General features: G+C 31.7%; 2 protein-coding genes across 3 annotated transcripts in view; one reads left to right on the plus strand and one right to left on the minus strand.

The window, feature by feature from the left end:
• Positions 1-21,266, plus strand: part of LOC127287452 (G-protein coupled receptor Mth2-like) — an 81,705-nt gene that overhangs the window by 21,517 nt on the left and 38,922 nt on the right. For both annotated transcript variants that reach the window (XM_051314403.1, XM_051314395.1), the window contains 2 exons: positions 1,320-1,398; positions 18,555-18,739. In XM_051314403.1, the coding sequence (XP_051170360.1) occupies positions 1,320-1,398; positions 18,555-18,739 (264 nt within the window). The remainder of the gene's footprint in view (positions 1-1,319; positions 1,399-18,554; positions 18,740-21,266) is intronic.
• LOC127287467 (beta carbonic anhydrase 1) overlaps positions 1-21,266 on the minus strand; it is a 246,247-nt gene that overhangs the window by 19,641 nt on the left and 205,340 nt on the right. The window lies entirely within an intron of this gene.

A 21,266-nucleotide genomic window follows, 5' to 3' on the forward strand; every position in this document is an offset into this window, starting at 1 on the left:
GAATTGAGATTGAGTAATTGAAAAATAAAGTTTATATTTTGTATTGAGTTTTGAGATTGTTTAACATAATTGATTGAGATAAAGAGAATATTGAATAACTATAATAAATTGGAGAATTGATTTAATATTTGAATTTAGTTACGTCGAGTATATTTAAAGATACAATTCTGAGGAATTCCAGAGGTAAATATACAAAAGAGTCAATAGACTCTTAATAAATTTCACACACAACATTCTTACACATGCATTACATTCTACACGTTAAAATCGTATTTGAATACAAAATACTGTACGATTGTAACATTTGGGTTTCTTACACAATATATATTTACATACAACTATTTAAATATTTGTTTAATCTATTCTTTCAAATATTCCTAAACCAATTGTTCTATTAATATGGAATCTCAACCAACTCACTGAATAATAGTGAGGTAAGGAGGGGTTCCACTACCTATACAATCTAGTTGTACGAAGGTCAACGTGTGTTAAAGAATCAAAATCTTTTAGAGTTTTTGAAAATATCAATATTTTATTGATAAAAACTAATTTTCTAAATTCATCTTTAACAATCTGAAAAGAAAAAAAATTTGTGCTTTGCAAGACACCTTCTGTCGGCGTAAGAGTGAAACTATGATGATGTACATCTATATTGGAATTTCTCATATAATTTCCTGTATAATTTCTCATATAGTTTCCTACTTGGTATCTTAGATGGATAATTAAAACAGTGAAATTCACACATGACATCCCACATGAATTCCTAATGATGGATTCTTACATGAGATCCTATATGTAGGACCTAAGAATACGTTTATAAAAATTTACATCGAATCCCACTTCAAATCATGTCTTAATTTCCTATATGATTTTTCGAAGGATCCTAGTAGGGATCAGTAAGGACCTTTATGAAGAGATTCTCGTTTGAATTTTGAATTTATATATTACTGGTTGTCCGGAATCCAGCAAGAATCAAGTGCACCAAAAAGGTGCCTTTTGGAAGACGCCAGCTACAGCAACGAAATTGAACTAAATACATTCAAACATTTTTTAAAAATTTTCTCCATATAATATGCAACAATGTCCAAAAAGAATTTTTGCAATTTCTTTAATACTTTTCTTAAAATAAAAGTTTTAAAACGTGTCTTTTTTGTCAATTCTAAACCAGAATTAAGTCCCCTTAAATTGATCCATTTATTAATTCTTTTATTTTATAATTTGTTTGTTAATAAAGGTACTTTTATTCTATATAATATTTTTTTAATAAACAAATATCATGGCAATTTAAATAATTTAAAATTGTAATATTTTTGTTTCAGCTTACATGATGTACTTTTCATTCATAGCTAGTTTTTTCTGGCTAAACGTAATGTGTTTCGATATATGGTGGACTTTTAGGTAAGTAAATTAAACAAATTTCTCGCAGGTAACAAAATAATTTTAGTCAAACCAGTCAGCATTGAATGCTTTCAGAAATTGTCAATATTTGGAAAGACGAACCTTTGATTATGTTTCAAAGTGGCAACTCGTTTAACTTTAAAATGAAAAATAGAATTCCTTTTTAAATATATAATTTGTAAAGTAGTAGAGTCGTTCAACAGGAAGGAAGGAAACATAAAACAAGTTTATGTAATTTTTTAAAGTTGCGACGTTTTGATGGTGTGGTTTACCATCCTCCTCAGGCTAATTTATTTAAAAACACAAAAATTAACAAAATATAATAAATAAATAAATAAATAAAATTAATAGTGTAATACTTGAATATTAAAATATAGTTAATATAGCAACTAGCCAGGGTGTCGATTATGTAATTTGATTTGACGTCAAAATCAAATTCATTTAAACGTCAATGTCAAATTTAATTCAACAAATTCATTGTTTTATTTAACTTAGACGTTAAATTAAAATTTAATTTTTTATTTCAATTTAACGTCGAATTCAAATTTATTTTTTGATAGCAATTTGACGTATTGCAATCAAAAAATAAATTTGACTTTGACGTCAAAGTCATATCAAATTACATAATCGACTCCCAGAGGTTAAAAATTTTTTATAAATAAACGAAAAGTTAAAATAAATTAAAAAACGCATAAAACAAAAGCACACAACGAAAGCTTTCATTTCGTTACAACGATAAAGTCAAAACTGAATATAATATTGGAAAAGATTATCTCTGTTGAAATATGGAGTCAATATACTTTTAAAGGTAAACATTGGTTAATGATGGTTTTGAGCGTAGATGTGCATCACTCACTAATTGTAAAATAGCATCCTCTGAAATTGTAAAATGTACAAAGTTTCTTTTTAATAATACGTTCTTCATTTTTAATAAAAAATTTTATAAACCAATTGATGGCACTCCGATTGGTTCACCTATTTCACCTTTTTTCGGTGACATTTTTATGGATCCAAATTATGAAAAACGTTATATTTTTGAAATGATACATATTTTAAGTAATGATTTTACTCTTAATAAGAAAGAAGATATTTGTTTTCTTAATAAAACTTATTTTCATCTTATTAAGAGATTAAATTCACAATAAATACCATGTGGTTATTTGACATGTTTACCTTTAAAAGTATATTGACTCCATATTTCAGCAGAGATGATCTTTTCCAATATTATATTTAGTTCTGACTTGATCGTTGTAACAAAATGACGGCTTTTGTCGTGTGTCTGAGAAGGATGGGCTTGGACTAACTTTAACCCAAAAATACTGTCCCATCTCGGCTCTCTTCAGATACTAATTCCACATTACTTTGTGAGTAGTTTCAACCTAAGATGAAAAAAATGGGTAGAGGGATTTACGAATAAAGTCGATTTTTGTGTATTTTTAACTTTTTATAGTACTTTTTTTACTTTGAAACAGTTGAATATTAATCAATTCGATTTCTAATCATAAATCAATTCATTCTGAAGTTGTCCAGTATTAAATTTAAAAGTGTCAGAAATAATACTCAATGTTTGTTAATAACATTGTTTAATTTCAATACTGCTCGCTCAAAAATTTCAAAAGCTAGAAGTCATGAAGAAAACCGTTACTGTGTTTGCCTTTTTTGCTTCGGAAAAACGTCTATAATGATTTCAGTTAAAGGTGCAACAAATATTTATTCATGGCTAAATCACTTATAGCACCTGTAAGTAAAATTATTGTTGACGTTTTTCCAAAACAAAAAAGCCAAACTCAGTAAGGATTTTCTTCATGACTTCTAGCTTTGATATTTTTGAGCGAGCAGTAATGAATTTATGGGTAATTCTCCGCGTAGCGTATAATTTAGTTATTGCTTTTATTCAAAATATATTTTTACAATTAGTAGTAGGGCTGTGCCAGTTCTAAAACACAGGTAATGTAGGTATCTATCTTACCGACATATGGTAACTCTACTTTACCCTTAGTGGATGTTACCGACCGTTGTCGCGAGATGGCGCTGTTGCTCGCGGGAATTTTTGAAATTTTCAACCCGTTTGGTCACCTCCCTTACCACCCTCTTGGTCACCCACCACGCCTCTTAAGGGGTTAAACCACTCTAGAATTTTCAAAAAATCAAAAAAATTTTTTTTGCTTTAAAAGGTGCCTAAGGGTGTATAGAATAAGAAACAATATCAATTATAAGTCGAAACACTTTTTAATTTGGAAGGTCAATTATACGGCGCAGGCATTGCAGATTGAAGGTATATCCAAAAAGTCGTAAGTAAAACTTTAAACTCGTTTTTCTCAAAACTACATTTTTTGTGCTGGCCGGAAACATAACTTTTACAAATCTCAACCGATTTACTTAAAAATTAAACTGTAGCTTCTCAATAACATTATCTAGAGAAAGACGTACGGATTTTTTTTTATGTTGCATATTTTTTTTGTTATAAACAATTTAGTGTCAATTTTTTAAGTAAAAAACTCGGTTTTTCCTTAAAATGTTCGCCATTTTTGCAAAAATCAATTGAAAAAAAATCCCCTACGTCTTTCTCTAGCTTTTAAGATGTAAAAATAGAAAGAAATTTGTTTTTTGTTCTAGGATGAAAATTGGAGCTAAAACCTTTCCGGCCGCGACGTGATTCCTCTTAGAAAGGGTTCCTATCACGTACCTGTAAATTTGATATTTAAAAAAAAATAAATAATGAAGTATATTTTTTTTCTCTTTAAAGTGTACCTAATAAAGATATGTAAACATATTTTTCAGTACATTTAAACTTTTCTTGAAAAAAATTTCTAAAGTTAGGCCTTTTTTTGACGCTCTAGAGTGGTTTAACCCCTTAATTGCATATGTCTTTTTTAAATATTACCACCCACTTTCCACCCCTCTTGGCTTCCTACCACCCCCTAATTTGCGCAGTTGCTCGCGGAAATTTTTAACTCGTTTGGTCACCTCCCTTACCACCCTCTTGGTCATCCACCACCCCCCTAATTTGCATATGTCTTCCCTATGTATAAACATATACGGTCTTAAAAATTCAAAAATCATAATTAGAACGTCGAGGAACAAAGGGTTCACGAGATACCGCGCGGGACTGTGGGTGGCTATAGGTGGTGCACAGTGGATGACTCAAAAGTGAAAGGTGCGCGGCAGATGAGCGCGTACGGTCACCAGGCCCGTTGGTAGTCCATGCGTCAAGTGGGGATGGAGTTCAGTGGTGGGATGTTGTGAATGGTGGAGGCTACATGTACCTCAGGCGATTCTTGTAGCAAGGAAAGTCATTCTGTTACAGCTTCCAGTATCAGCAGCATCAGACCTTCAGCACTCGCAGCAGTAGAATTAAAATAGAGAATCCCACCCACATTCCTCCCACTTGGTTAACCTCTACCACCCACTCATGTCTTTTTAAGCCTCCCTCCAACTTTCCACCCACTAATTTGCATGCCGATTTTATTTTCCATGGTATGTAACTATTTTACCATATACTTATTCTTATTTCTTTTTTAGCTACCCTCCCACTTTCCACCATAGTTCGGTGTTACCGTCTGTTGTCGCAAGATGGCGCTGTTGCTCGCGGGAATTTTTAAATTTTTCACCCCTTTGCATATGCATTTTTTAAAAATTCTACCCACCTTCCTCCCACTTGGTCACCTACTACCACCCACTCATTTGCTTATTTCTTTTTTAGCTACCCTCCCACTTTCCACCCTCTTGACAACCAGAGTGGGGTTTAGAGTATATGATGAGCTGCATACGGACTCCCCCTCTCTCTCTTTTTATCAACTTGCGTGTCCATTTACTTCTGCTTACAGATATAAAAAGAAATCATAGATTTACAAAAACCGCTTGCTGAGTTGACTCCAAATGCTTTATATACTGTAACTAAAATAAAGAGGGTGCAGACAAAATTCGGAGGTAGGATTGTAGCAGAACTAGATGCTACATTCAACTCTTTCTTCCCAGCAAGGTTCGCGAAGCTGTTCGAAGCTGAACCTGCATCATTCACAATGATTAAAGAAGCGGCGCAATCTCAAGAATTACAATTAAAATATATCGGCGGAAAGTTTAATGAAATCGAATTTGAATATAAGTAATATTAAGAAAAAAAATTATTAGACTATAAAATAAAAAAAATAATTGTAATATAAAATTGTTCAAGTCATAAATAGGCGTTTTTTTATTTTTAAAAAACTAATAAATTAATTTATTCAGATAAAGTATTTAAAATTTATTATACATAAGATTCATAATTTTCATAAAAAGATTTTAAAGTAGTATAAGTACAATCCACTTCATCGACGCCATCTGAAAAATTTCTCAATTCATTCGATACATTCAGAAACCAAATTTGAAGAATCATAACAATGTTTACAGCACAATGGTTAGTTTGTGTAATATGATGCGTACATGTAGTTAACAATGATTCAGTTTTAATATTTTTAAACGCTGGACGGTCTATATCTTCTAAATTTTGTACATTTAACGAATATTTTTCTAACCACTGCTTTTTTCAACACCTTTCGTGTAGATAGTTTTTGCACCTCGTAATGTTTCTTGTATAATAGTACGCAGTTCATCGTAAGATACATCTCCAGACATCCAGTGGTGTTATATACCTCTCAGTTCAACCTCCCACTACTTTCATTTTACCCCCTCCACTGATTTACATCTTTTAACTATACCGCTGATTGGTTTATACTGTACAATGCGATCATGTATGATGAGACAATAAGCAGTTGTTTCAGCAGGTATATTATTTCTAGATTCAAATTCGAAACGTACATCAACTGAAGTTTGCTTTAGAAACTCATTTTGATTTGAACAATCAATAACAATTAGAGGAGCCAATGATTTAAAAGTTTCAAGCTTCAATATGGGTTCAGAATCTCTTCCATAGTAAGAAGATTGAAAATTCGCATACATATCATAAAGTATAGAATATTGATTTTGATTAAAATTTAAATTTAAATTTCCATAAGGACATGATTGTGAATTCAAAAACAGTTTTACATTTGTAATGTCGCAGTGATCGAAATAAAAGGCACACTTTCCACGTTTATCTTTTCTTTCTGTTTGGAATCCAACAATTACATATCGAGGTTTCTCTAATTGTGTTGACGATTTTATTTGCCACATGACTCTTGTACTTGACGGAATTAAAGGATTTTCAAACATTTCCCACAATCGAAAACTCATAGAAATTAGTGGATCTTTCTCGATAAATTTCATTAATTTGATTTTATTATTATCAGATATTACACTAACCATTCCACTTAATTGGTATTGACACATATAAATCTTGATTTTGTACAATAATACGAATTTCATCACTATTGTTAAACGATGAGGATGCATATGGTTAATGACTGTGAATCTCATAATTAGCTATGCATTCATCAAAATTCACTGATGCTGGAATACTGAGAATCTCCTCCATTTTTCTCATAACAGCGACACAAAATAAACAAGAAAAACTTTCTCCTCTTCTCTTCTTTCTCTTCCTTAGTTTTGATTTCTGACTCGTAGACCTAGCTACTTCAGGAATTGTCGACTCTGAGGGGTTAACACCTTGCGAGCTGTATTCAAACTGATCTTCGGTGGACATGGTGTTTGAGTTTTATAACTACTTCCAACTTTTCGATTATAAACAATACCCATTACGTTGATTTAATGTGTAAACGGATTGTTATTGTCTCTCCTCTAAAATTAACCAAAATACCGTTCTGATTGTCCTTACGGCGACTGGAAGGTAAATGATGTGTGCTGGAACTTCTACAATCTTATATCATGGTGGAACAGTAGGGAAAAATTCAGCACTGGCAAATCATAAATGGTCCACCGGGTATCCAGGTGAATGCAGGTCAACATCTTTAGGGAGATTGTGTTAATTAACGAAAATATTACACCAGGAATTCACCATTGTCTGGATCAATTCAGGTCAACATCTTCGGGAAAGCTTACCTCAAATAGTGGAAATAATACACCAGGAAGTTAAGAAAGTTCCGGGTAGGTCCAGGTCAAGTTTTTAGGAAAATTAGCTTTAAATAGTAATAAAATACACCAGAAAATAGCCTACTTTCCGGATCAATTCAAGTCATCGTTTTCGAAGAAATTAATTTCAAATGTTGAAAAAAGTACTAGAAAATCACCTATTGTATACAGGGCGTACTAATAAACTTACCTATTTTGTCGGTAAAACTTCCAAGTTCAAGTTCAAGTCGTCTGACGTTAAAATATTTTCGAGAAACTCTTGGAAATTTTAATTTTCGTTTCTAGAATCCTCCAAGAAAAAGTTTATCAAGATCTACCTGGAATTTATTAACTTCCTAGTGTATTATTTTCACTATTTGAGGTAAACTTTCCTGAAGATGTTGGCCTGAATTGATCCAGACAATGGTGATTTCCTGATGTAATATTTTCGTTAATTAATAAAACAATCTCCCTAAAGATGTTGACCTGCATTCATCTGGATACCCGGTGGACCATTTATGACTTCCTAGTGCTTAATTTTTACTTGTTCCGCACAAAACTACCGGTAAAAAAAATTTGCGGAAAATCCGCGGAATTTCCGCGGAGTCACTCCGCGGAGTTTCCGCGGATTTTACCGGTAACGCTTCCACGTCCCACGTGAAAAGATTACCGGTAAACTCCGCGAAGTAGCTCCGCGGAATTTCCGCAGAGCAGCTCCGCGGATTTTCCGCGAAATTTCCGCAAATTTTTTTTTGCATAATAATATATTTATGTTATTATTTAAAGTAATATAATATTAAATTCAATACATTCTATTTAAATTACGTTTTATACTTTAGTTAACAACTGAGACAAGATTTACTGTTAGACACGTCAATTTTTTGAAAAAAATATATTGATAACCTTTAGGATAGTTTCGTGGTTACAATCGGTAAGGATTTTTTAAGGATTTTAACATTTCAAGACATGATGAAAATACGAAGCATTAGAAGAATAACAAATCGATGTCACTCAAGAACTAGGCAGCAGCAAGAATACAATTTTTTGGGGATGTTAAACATATGTCGTATAAAATTTTCATATTACGAAGCCATCAATAAGTAACGGTAACGACCGGGAAATCATTTCTTTTTCCAAACCTTTTTAAGAGCTTATAACCTGTATTTAGATTATAAAGTTATTTTCTGAAAGTTTTAATTGTAACCTAATTTAACCCTACTAAAAATTAAAATATATAATGAGTGAAATAAATTTTATTAAATAAATAGAAATCAGTATCATATGGCAAATGCATTTTTATTTTTTTATTAATAAAATTTTTATATGAAATGAATTTTATTATTGTCTTATAAAAAGGATAAATACAAGTAAAAAACTATTTAATCTATTATATATTTAACTCTCTTTAATGCAATAATCTGATATCAATTTTGGGATTACTTTTTTAAGTAGAAAAGAAAAATACATACATCTTTACCGGCTATAACCGTGAACCTATTTTTATATTTTTTTTTTTTTGTTAACAAAATTAGTGTCAAAGTCTTCTCTCACTTGTTAACTAAAAATTAAAAAGTAATTTTAAGTAGAATATACACAATTTAATTTTATATTATTTTAAATATTAACATAAATATATTATTATGCAAAAAAAAATTTGCGGAAATTTCGCGGAAAATCTGCGGAGCTGCTCTGCGGAAATTCCGCGGAGCTACTTCGCGGAGTTTACCGGTAATCTTTTCACGTGGGACAACAGGCTGTCAATTCAAGTCATAACAATGAAATTATGTCAATAATTGAAGAATTACGGGAAGCTCAAATTATATATTAAGAGTGAACTTGTAAAATTAAGATCATTATTATATTGAATATTGTTCTATTAAGATTACTTCTTTGTTACAAATCCTTCAACATGAATGATCAAAAGTTAACAGTTGTGACAGAGTTACATAGGCAAGCTAGGAGAAATTATCCACGTCGAAAAGTAGAAATGCGTGAAATTGATGAAACTTGGCAAGCAGATTTAGTTGAAATGATATCTTATTCCAAAGTTAATAAAGGTTTAAAATATATGCTTACAGTTATAGATATATTTTCTAAGTATACATGGGCTATTCCTGTAAAAAGTAAAAGTGGAAAAGATGTTTCTGAAGCTATGGAATCTATACTCGTGAATGGACGTGTTCCTAAAAAATTGCATACTGATAAAGAGAAAGAATTTTATAATTCTATATTAGAGAGTTTAATGAAATCATATAAAATTAAACTGTATTCAACTTATAGTAATTTAAATGCTTCAATTATTGAAAGATTTAACCGGACATAAAAAATATGATGTGGCCACAATTCAACTTAAGAGGAAATTACAAATGGGAAGACATTTTATCATCTCTTGTTAAAAAGTACAATAATAATAAACATCGCACTATTGCAATGGAACCTAATGATGTCAGCAGAGAAGATGAAAAGAGACTGTTAAAACGCATATCCAAACAAAGGAAAATTTTATCTAAGAAAGCAAAATTCAAAGTTGGTGATAAAGTGCGAGTTAGCAAGTATAAAAATGTTTTCGAAAAAAGATACACACCCAACTGGACAACTGAAATATTTACCATCACTAAAGTAAAATCAACGAAGCCGGTAACATACAAGCTGGAGGATTATCAAGATCAACCCATCGAAGGCGGCTTCTATGAAGAAGAAATTTCCAAAGTCAAATATTCAGATGTTTATCTCGTCGAAAAAGTTCTCAAAAATCGTCATAATAAAGTTTATGTAAAATGGCTTGGATTCGATAATTCTCACAATAGTTGGATAAATAAATCAGAAATTTAAAATTTTCTAAAACTTAAAGTTAGGTTTTCTACAAGTTAAACTTAACTATTCTAAAAGTTAAAGTTAACTTTTCTAAAAGTTAAATTTTTCAAAAGTTAAAGTTAACTTTTCCAAAAGTTATATGTAAACAGCATGTAAATTTTAATAAAGTTAAAGTTAACTTTTAAAAATCCTGGTCCATTCACGAGTGGCATGGCACATCCCTACTGAAAATCCCTGTATAAGATCTTGTACAATTTCCTGTACAGAATCAGCAACTGAACTTGTACAAGTTCTGACCAGTTCCTGTACAAGAAAATGCATACGAATTTGGAACAAGTTCATGTGTGAGATCTTGTACAAGATCTGGTGCAAGATCTTGTACAAGAAAATGTACATGATCTTGTACAATTTCATGTATAAGTTTTTTTTAAATAAAATTTGAGATTTTGATAATTTTTAACCACTGAGATTTGTAACTCATGCATGCTAAAAACTATTGCGCAGCTGTAAAGGTTAAAGTAAACTATTGCGCAGCCTTTGAAGTTTTTATTTTTAAGTAAAGAAAAACATTAATTAACATGTGCAAGAACATGGACGTGTTCATGTACAAGTACTTATACATGAAATTGTACAAGATCATGTACATTTTCTTGTACAAGTATCTTTCTTGTACCAGATTTTGTACAACATCTCACACATGTACTTGTTCCAAATTCGTATGCATTTTCCTGTACAGGAACTGGTCAGAACTTGTACAAGTTCAGTTGCTGATCCTGTACAGGAAATTGTACAACATCTTGTACAGGGATTTTCAGTAGGGATGATAGTAGCCTTGAAAGTTCTATGCCATCGTTCAATGATGCCGTTCGAAGTAGGATGGTGCGTATGCGTTTGGAGCCAATGAATTTTAGCAATGCTTGAAAAAATGCGGATTCAAATTGGCTGCCCTGATCCGTAGTGATCGTCTCGGGTGAACGAAATCGAGATACCCAGTTGCCCATGAGTGCGCGAACCACTGTGATAGCTTCGATGTCCCGTAGTGGGACAGCTTCTGGCCAACGTGAAAATTGGTCGATCATGGTCAGACAATATCTGAAACCAGAATCAACCGGAAGAAGACCAACGATGTCGATGTGGATGTGACGAAAACGAGATTTCGGAGCTACGAAATGCGATTCAAATTAACATGCCTGGATATTTTGGTAAACTGCGAGATAAACGATAGCTGATTAATTTGGCGAGGAGATGCTTTTTCTGGACGTTGTTTAAATGCGTAGACGAGAGGCTTGTGATCCGTCACGATTTTGAAGTCGTTAGGACCGAGAAAATGTTTGAAGTATTTTACCGATCCAAAGATGGCCGTCAACTCCCAATCATAGGCACTATAATTGCATTGGGATGGGGTAAGCTTTCGCGAGAAAAACGCGAGGGACTTCCTATCGTTTCCGATTTTTTGTTCGAGAGCAGAACCAATACCGGTGTTGGAAGCATCCGTTATTAGACGTGTCTCGGCGTGAGGAGAAGGATGAAATATCAATGCAGCATTGGCTATCTCATGCTTAACTCTCTCAAAAGCTGCTTCGGAAACGGGATCCCAAGGTACAACACGCTTATCATTTTTGCGAAAATCGCGAAGAAAATGATTAAGTGGATCCTGAATTTGAGCGGTATGTCTGATATTACGGCGATAAAAATTAGCGAGTCCCAAAAATCGACGCAATTCGACGATAGTTTCAGGACGCGGGAATTCAATAATAGCCTTAAATTTCTCGGGAGTGGGGCGAATGCCCTCACTGTTGACAAGATAGCCTAATAATTCAAGTTCGCTTTTGCCAAAAAGACACTTGTCGAGATTTAATCGTAGACGGAATTTTTTCAAGCGTTCGCCCAACGCTTGGAAAATGTAACGCTGGAAGGTCTGCCCAGTGTTACGGAAGCCAAAGGTCATTACGTTATATTCAAATAACCCAAAAGGGGCTATGACGGCAGTTTTTTTGGTATCTTCTGGATTAATGGGAATCTGATTGTAGGCTTGACGGAAATCCAATTTTGTAAATATTTTTCTACCATGGAGTTTTGATGAAAAATCGTGTAAAAGGGGGACCGGGTAACGATCGGGTTCCGTAACATTATTCAAGCCGCGATAATCGCCACAAACTCGAATTGCACCGTCTTTTCTATCCACGATATGAATGGGAAAGGCCCAGGCAGAACTGGAATGATTACATTTTCCTTGAGCAATCATTGATTGAAAATAGGCTTTTGACATTCATTTCTCTCTCTCTGCGGTGAGGCGGGTAATAGGGATACATCAGCTCCCGTATCGATTAAAAATATCAGACCCAATTCGCGATCTTTAATATGGAGACGCTTCGATTTACCACCGGACCCGACAGTCTCAACTCGGGTCTGTTCATTTAGTTTCCCGATTTTTCATCCTTATTAATCCAAGAACAAGAATCAACCCATTTTTTGTCTGATTTAGAGAATTTTTGGCATACCAACATAAACTTGAATTATTTTTACTAGAAGATTTGTCTCGAGAACGGCCACGAGATTGATGGTTTCGAGATTTGAACGTTGAACGTTCAAAACGACGACGATTTTCTTTTTCTGAATCGATCATTTTTGTTTTAATTGCTGCAACCACTGCAGTGATGAGATCTAATTTTGCTTCGAAACTATTGCTAGTAGTTGGCGATGACGCAACCGAAGCGACACCATTGTTCACGGGGACGTGGCATCTGCTATTTTGTCAGCTGTGGTAGTTAAACTATCTAAAGAATCGAACGTTAGAAAAGCTAATATTGCACGATGCTGAGATGGCAACTGATCGAGAAAGATAGATTTCATGACATCATCGGAACACTTACCACCGCTCAAGTTGCGAATGCGAGCTAAGATATTAAATGGTTTACCCGAATTCAAAACTTCTCCCTTCAATAGCTGCCTGAGCTGTGCTGCAGATGAGGCTGAATAGGTTGAAATGAGTCTAGTTTTCATACGTTAATAAATATCATTTGGGACCGTTTCGAGTGCCAGTATGTCGACGATAGATAACGCGATGTCGGAGTCTAACTCTGCAATGACTATATCAGCGCGAGATTTTTCAGCACGAATGTTATCGTTTCGGAATAATGCTTCGATAATGTTAAACGAAATTGTAGAATTGTTCTGATAAAATACAGGAATCCTGATATGACGCTTACATGCGTCGGTATAGGCATTTTCCTGGGCGTTGGGGACATCATGTTGATTCTCCTGGTTTTCCATTCCCAACAATGCATCAGCGTTGACTGCGTTGGTGGCATTTGCAGTTTCCAATTGTTGGGTCAAAAGAAGAACCTTTTCCTGAAGTTCTTCCACAATTGATGTAGAATGGGAAAAGGGAAAATAGAATTAATAAAAAATTTAATTAAATACCTCGTTGAGCACAACCAGATATAAGCAAAAAAAAATTTTAGATAAAAAAAAATTTATATATATAAAAAGGATTAATTATCCAGGACCGCATTATTCTACCCTGTTGAAAATTCCTATGTGAGAACACATATGGGATCCCATCCAGGATCTCTTGTGAGTTCTTATGTGGGTTCCCATACAGGTTCACACATAAGATCCTGTATGAAAAGGTTCCTGGGATGAACTTGCGTGAGCAATAACACAGGATCCCATGAGGTTTCCTGTGTAGGTTCCTATATGAACAACACGATAAATAGGAACACACATGGGATCTTATCCGAGATCTTGTATGAGTTCTTACATAGGCTCTCACATATAAGAAGATTAATAGCAGCTTAATAAGATTTTATATAATGCTTTTATATATATGCTATTAATCTTCTTATATGTGAGAACCTATGTAAGAACTCATACAAGATCTCGGATAAGATCCCATGTGTGTTCCTATTTATCGTGTTGTTCATATAGGAACATACACAGGAAACCTCATGGGATCCTGTGTTATTGCTTTTACAGAGACATAAGATCGTGCGCTTGATCTCACGCAAGTTCATCCCAGGAACCTTTTCATACAGGATCTTATGTGTGAACCTGTATGGGAACCCACATAAGAACTCACAAAAGATCCTGGATGGGATCCCATATGTGTTCTCACATAGGAATTTTCAACAGGGTAATTAATTTCAAAAATCATTAAAAACACTAAGTACATCTCTCTGAATAAACATAATAAAATATAAAAATGAAACAATGAAAATTCAAGTATTAAAATAATTATAACAAATTTCAATTGACAATAAATCATTCTGAAGTCAAAATTCATCTTTAAGTAAAAGTAATTTTGAAAGAAGGGAGAAAAAAATTTTTTTTTTATAAAAGAAGAAAAAAAATCGTAAAAATTACAATATAAATTTTAAAAATTTATTATTTTTAAAAAAATTTTATTAACGGATTAAGATTAAAAAAAGTTGAACTGTAGATTTTCTTCGTTAAACACACCTGGTCAAACAGCTGTTGAGAAATCACGAACATATACTTGGACTCACTGCAGGATGTATATACTTTAAGTCCTCAGTGTGAAATGATGACGTAGAGACCAAGTGTTGACAAGGGGGATGCTCCTAGCAGAAATCCCGGAAAAGTCATGCGCCACAGAGAAAAATGGCTTCCATCAAAAAACGAGGGAAATTTTGGCGGTAAACTCCCAGCATTGAATCCTCATCCACAAAGAAAATGCTCCTGGAGGCGATTCATCTGATGCCGGTGTTCTCGATATAGGTCAAAATCATTGGATGAATCCTGGAGGCGCTGATAAGGTCGACATGAACTCGTTCACCGAGTATATCCTTAGTGGGAAAAGAGCATGGCATCACATCCGCAGAAGGAAAAAAGCGTCGTTTAGAAAATCTGCACTTAAATTGCCAAAAATGGACATCCAATTCGTTGAAATGATGAAAGGAAAAATAGTTTGTATTCGCGTAAAACATTAACTGCATTTTAGCGAATTTTCGTGTCTTTAAAATGCTTAAATAGCGGCATTTTTATATGAGCACATGTTAGATTTTCTGGTGAAACTTTATAACACAGAGTTCCAGACTTGTAGAAATTTTAGTTGGAAAATATGTGGATAACACAGTAAAAAAATCAATGTTGAATTAAATCCAAAAAATAAATTTGGCTCAAAACTGTGATGGCAAAAATGTCCATCGATACAAAAACATGTGTTCATCGTAGACGGGGTCACCAATGTGGAGATTTTAGTTTATAACTTTAAATAAAAATGGTTCTCCATACCATTAAGTTATAAAAATAACTTTTATAAATAATTAGACCAACATTAACAATATAACAATTTATTATCATACTACAAATGATAATTGATAGCACATGTCTATGACTCAATAACTGTACGCATACTGATCCACTACTTAGCAACCGTTGCTACGCTTACTTCAGCCCATCAACAAAGTGGGGAGAGGGGAAGATAAAGTATTCCCCACACAAACTGTTTTTGAGCGCCATCTACTGATCAATGCGTGTATTACGTCTATAATATGCATATATTAAGGTTACAACAGTTTTTTATGGGCTTTCAAAATATGTTAATGAAAAAAAAATCAGCTTTGCAACCATCTTAGTTAGAAGTCTCTAACTTTTTTCTAACTTGAAATATCTTGCTTTAAAGTCAGCGCCGAATTTCCACTCCTCGAACGTCAGCCGTACCGACAATTTCCGATGGTAGTGTATATACATATATACACTACCGTCCGAAATTGTGCGAACTCTGCTTTTTCAACAACGATAAAACTGTTAAAATCTTCAAAAATATTAAAACTGAAATTTTTTCCTCTTTATTTTATTAAAGCTAATAAAATTCTGAAAGAAATGACACCTTGACAAAGAGAATATGTTTATTTTTCAATTAGATATCTAAGAAAAACACAATTTTCAATGTTTTTACTATTTTTTTTATTTCTCTGGCAAAAATTAATATTTTTAAACGTTCTTAGGCTCATTGAAATCGTATTTTGTTATGCAATTCAAATTATATAAAACAATTCATGTACACATTCTTCCCTAGCGTATGCAAACCGTGAATGTTGGCTCATAAAATGTCAAAAAATTTAAATTTAATTCTACAATAAAATATAATGTTTAAAAATCAAGTAAATATATCATTCTAAACTTCTCTGATTTATGTAAGTAAATTTAAAATTTATACATTTTACTGATAATTTTTTGTCATATAAATATTAATCACAATTTTTTGACATTTTATGAGCTAACTTTCACGGTTTGCATACGCTAGGGAAGAATGTGTACATGAATTGTTTTATATAATTTGAATTGCATAACAAAGTACGATTTCAATGAGCCTAAGAACGTTTAAAAATATTAATTTTTGCCAGAGAAATAAAAAAATAGTAAAAACATTGAAAATTGGGTTTTTCTTAGATATCTAATTGAAAAATTAACATATTCTCTTTGTCAAGGTGTCATTTCTTTCAGAATTTTATTAACTTTAATAAAATAAAGAGGAAAAAATTTTAGTTTTAATATTTTTGATGATTTGAACAGTTTTATAGTTATTGAAAAAGCAGAGTTCGCACAATTTCGGACGGTAGTGTATATATATATATATATATATATATATATGTATATATACTATTGCTTTGTAAACGAAATGAAGGTGCATGATGCACCTTTATGCTCGTGCGTTTTCTTACTGCATGATACTTTGTTTCTATCAGTATAATAGCTTGTTCATCATATAATATTGTCTCTATTGGCCATTTCATTTTTTGCTTTAATTATAAAATGACATGACATGATCTTCAATACATTACAAGAGAGTTAAATAAAATTCCTTCAATGGCTTGCATAAATAAATAATAACATATATAATATATATTATTATATTATAAAATATAAATAATAATAATTGAAAAAATAATATTTCAATTGAGATATTTTGATATTTTTGAGAGAATTCGAGTGATACTTGAATTTTATCATTAACATTTTTTGTTCAGGAGGCCTTAAACTACAAAAGTGCAAAGTTTCAGAAAAATTGACTGAAAGCCAATTTCTGTATGAAAAGTGTTGGGTCCTTTGCTATTTTCACTAAAATCGGTCATTTTTAAAAAAAATAAATCGGAAAAAATTTCAGCTTTCGTATGCAATTATTTATTTTTAAAAACAGGACCGATTTTAGAGAAAATAGCAAATTTATGTTTAATTATAGAAAACAAAGGTCAATATTCAAAACTTTTTAAAAACAAAATTCACCATTGGAAAGAGCATGAAAAAATCTTCAAAAAACATACCTGACAATTTTTTTTTATTGAATTTATAGACAGCAAAAATTCAAATAGTAGGCGTTCCTGACTGATAAGATTGACCCCTTTCTACCTCCCCCAAAATTTCAAAAAAATTAAAAAAAAATTTTTGGGATATTTTACTATCAGATAGGACAAGAATTTTCACAGGTTTTACTTTTTTCGAGAAATCAACTTTTCAACTTATTGTTAGGACATTACACATAAAATTCCGCAGATAAGAGCTTTTTTTAAAAATGAGAAATTTATTGAAAACTACGCAAGATAAGGAAAAATATCAAGAGACATTTTTTTATATATTTTAAAGAGAAACAACTTTTATTTATGAAATTTTTATAGGGAGCGTTCACAAATGATGTCACGCAGTTTTTCTAGATTTTTTACCCTTACCCCCCCTGTCACGTACAAGTTAACTCCTAACCCGCAAATGGACATCACGTTTCATAAACCCCCCATTTTTTATTTGAAATTCTTCAGGGATAATAAAAAATTAATATTTGGTACAATTTATTATAATCATTTAAACTTTTTATTTTTCAGTTAGTAATCTTTTGTTTATATTTGGTAATATCTCATTAATGTAAATTATTATACTATTCTAGTAAATTTAAAAAAAGTAACGAAATACGATAGGTTCTTTGGAGATCATAATTGTCACGTAGATTTAATTCATATTTTTTGAATCAAGAACATATTTTTTATCAATATACTGTATTAATACATGTAGATAACGAAAAATAAAATATCATTGATATTATAATAGACTAAAACTTTTAAAATTTTTTTTTTTAAATCTTAGGATAAACTTTTGAGCTCTTAGTACATTTTTAGAACAAGTTATAAATACTCTTTTAACACTTCTAAAACCTTCTAAATCAAAATCACATTCTTTATTTTAGTATTCTTATATTTTAGTTTTTACTGTGTTTCTGAAGAGTTTTTACCGGTAGAGTGCAATTTTAACGTATTCTATCAATTATTTTTGTAAGGAAACACCGCACTTTTTTTTAATATAAATAGACAAACATTTCAAATGAAATTATATTTATGTTATAGTGGCTTTCGACTTTCACATGGGAGTTTTAACCAACGAGAAAACAGAAAATTCATTATGTACACAATTTACGCATGGGGATGTTCTTTAATTTTAACGCTCTTATGTTGCGTTATGGAAACACTTCCAAATATTCCAGATTATATAATAAAACCTGAATTCAGTAAGGACAAATGTTGGTTTCAAGGTAAGTTACAATACAATTTTTAAATTTAAATTAAGAATTTATCACTGGATCGTATTTTAAATAATAGCAAAGAAAATATTAATCACTCCCCAATTTGCACATTATGTAACTGTTCTAGAACAAAAAGTGTAACTTGTTCTACAACAAGTGTTACAATTTTCTTATAGAACAGTTCTGGAACTGTGTTCTAGACCTGCTCTGCAACAGTTGTTCTGTCTCTGTTCTAATCTTCAACGGAAATTGATTTTCTTTATTATTTTGAAAATTGAGAAAAAATATTTATAAACTATTTTATTTTTATCATTATTATTTTCTTTCAATCTATAAAAATATTTAATAAATTATTTCCGTGAAATATTCCCTCAATATCACTGGACTATTCTACCAATATCACTGAGATATCATCATGATGCGGACACTTTGATCTCCATTATATATTACAGGAATATTCCAAAAAATATTCCAATGCTATTTGTGTCATACTGTGCTATGTGAGCAGTTACTTTTTTAAAGTTTTTTAAGTCAGGAAAATTTTACTCAAATAAACTACAAATTACAAATCACAATTTTATTTTTATTAAACTTTTACAAAAAAAGTTTTGTAATTCTTCTAGAATATTGTTATAGTTCGGTTACAGAATTGTTATAGAATTAAAATTTATAATAATTTATTTTGTTATCAAATTTTTACATATTTATTCTAGAACAATGATCTAGAACATTGTTCTAGAATTGTTACATATCCTCTTACTGTTTTTTGCCTTCAAGGGGACGATATTTTTACTGATCTGTTCCTCACCAGTTCTAGAACTTGTTCTTTTTTGTCATAGAACAGTATCCGAAATCTGTTAGTAAGTAGCTTTCTTTTATTAAAAAACCGGATGTGGAATTACCTCAGGAAATATCCCTCCCCCATTCAAACGGAAATATTATTATTATCCGAATTACATCAAAGCGATGTCCATAGGATGTCCTGAACAGAGTCAGATTTACCAAAAATGGGCCCCTAGGCAACTCTGGTGGGGCCCCATGCAAGGAAAGGGTTTTCCAAAAATTTTAAATAAAGTATATATTACATACTAACAGGAATTTATTATAAAAAGCATTGTATACCCTAAATAAGACAGTAACTACAGAAAGTGTTTTCTTCCTCCTTTAAATTTTCTTTTCAAATCATTTATAACTTTTATATTACTTATCCACTACTTTGGTTAAAAATTTTTAGTTTTTTCTCTTAAAATAAAATACATATCAATCATAGAGAATACTATACCTTTACAATAATATTTTACTACATTTTTTATCAGAAAATTCTTCGATAATATCCAAAAAAGACAATTGTTTTAATAAGTCGCTTTCAATACTCATCAAAGAAAAATGATTAAGTCGATCTTGACCCATGGATGACCTTAAATGAGATTTTATCAATTTGAGTTTTGAAAATGACCTCTCACTAGTACAATTTGTTGTCATAAGAACCAGGTAAATTTTCAAAAGAATAAAAACATTTGGAAAAACTTCTTGCATTTTTTTCCCAATTATCAGCTTGAACATTTTAAGCTCGAAACAGTCATTGTTCTTTTTATTATCAGTTTCTCTATCAATATCACACTGTTTAACATATTCTTTAAATTAAACAAGTTCTGGTATTAAATTTTCTTCCTCGTCGTCTTTATAGATATCAATTAGCTTAAGGCAATGCTCTTTAATTTCTTGAAAAGATAAATTTTCAAATGTCTTAAGAATTCAAAATAATTACTAGCCTTTTCATAAGCTACAATTCTTTGAGTTAAAGACTCGAGAAGCTGATCTACTTACAGGGGTGAAACATTCAATACGAAACTTTTCAGAGGATGTCAACTGAACATTTTCCATCTGTTTGTAGCCTAGATTATTTAATCTTATATTCTGTTTGCGGACTCGTTTACGTTCATATTCATGCAATTCAGATTTTTCTTTTCCTAAATTAACGTGTTAAGATCTGAATTGATGCTCTGTAATTTCAAACTAATTTTGTTGACTCTTTGTAAAATTTCATTCCAAAAGACGATCTGAATGCATGTTTCCAATTTAGACAAGAATTACAGCCTCTGATCAAGATGCCCATCTTGTTGTACTTACTCTTTTAGGAATCAATGAGCGATCATTGCTGTCCATCACACTTTGTTTCAACTTTTGAACTAGTAATTCGTAGCACTCAGATGATCCAGTAAAGAAAACATAAATTCTTTCTAAAAAATCGAAAAACTTTTGTGCTTCTAAACAACATTTCATCGCTGCCGTACCAACTAGATTTAGTGAATAAGAGAAACAAGCTATCCACAATGCTAATGGATTTTCGCGTAGCACGAGCGCCTGTTTTTTGTGCTTTTTCGATTGGTGAAAAAATATTTCAAAAAATTCAAAATTTGACCATTTTTTCTGAAAATTAAAATTTTTTTTGACTTTTTTTTAAGTTCGGTCTTGTTTTTAATTAATTTATTTTTTTTTGTCTGTTAAAAATGTGCATTTTTACCTGAAAAAATAT

Source organism: Leptopilina boulardi, unplaced genomic scaffold, assembly GCF_019393585.1.
Source record: "Leptopilina boulardi isolate dan_hultmark-lab unplaced genomic scaffold, ZJU_Lbou_2.1 LbouV2_122, whole genome shotgun sequence".
Taxonomy (NCBI): Eukaryota; Metazoa; Arthropoda; class Insecta; order Hymenoptera; family Figitidae; genus Leptopilina; species Leptopilina boulardi.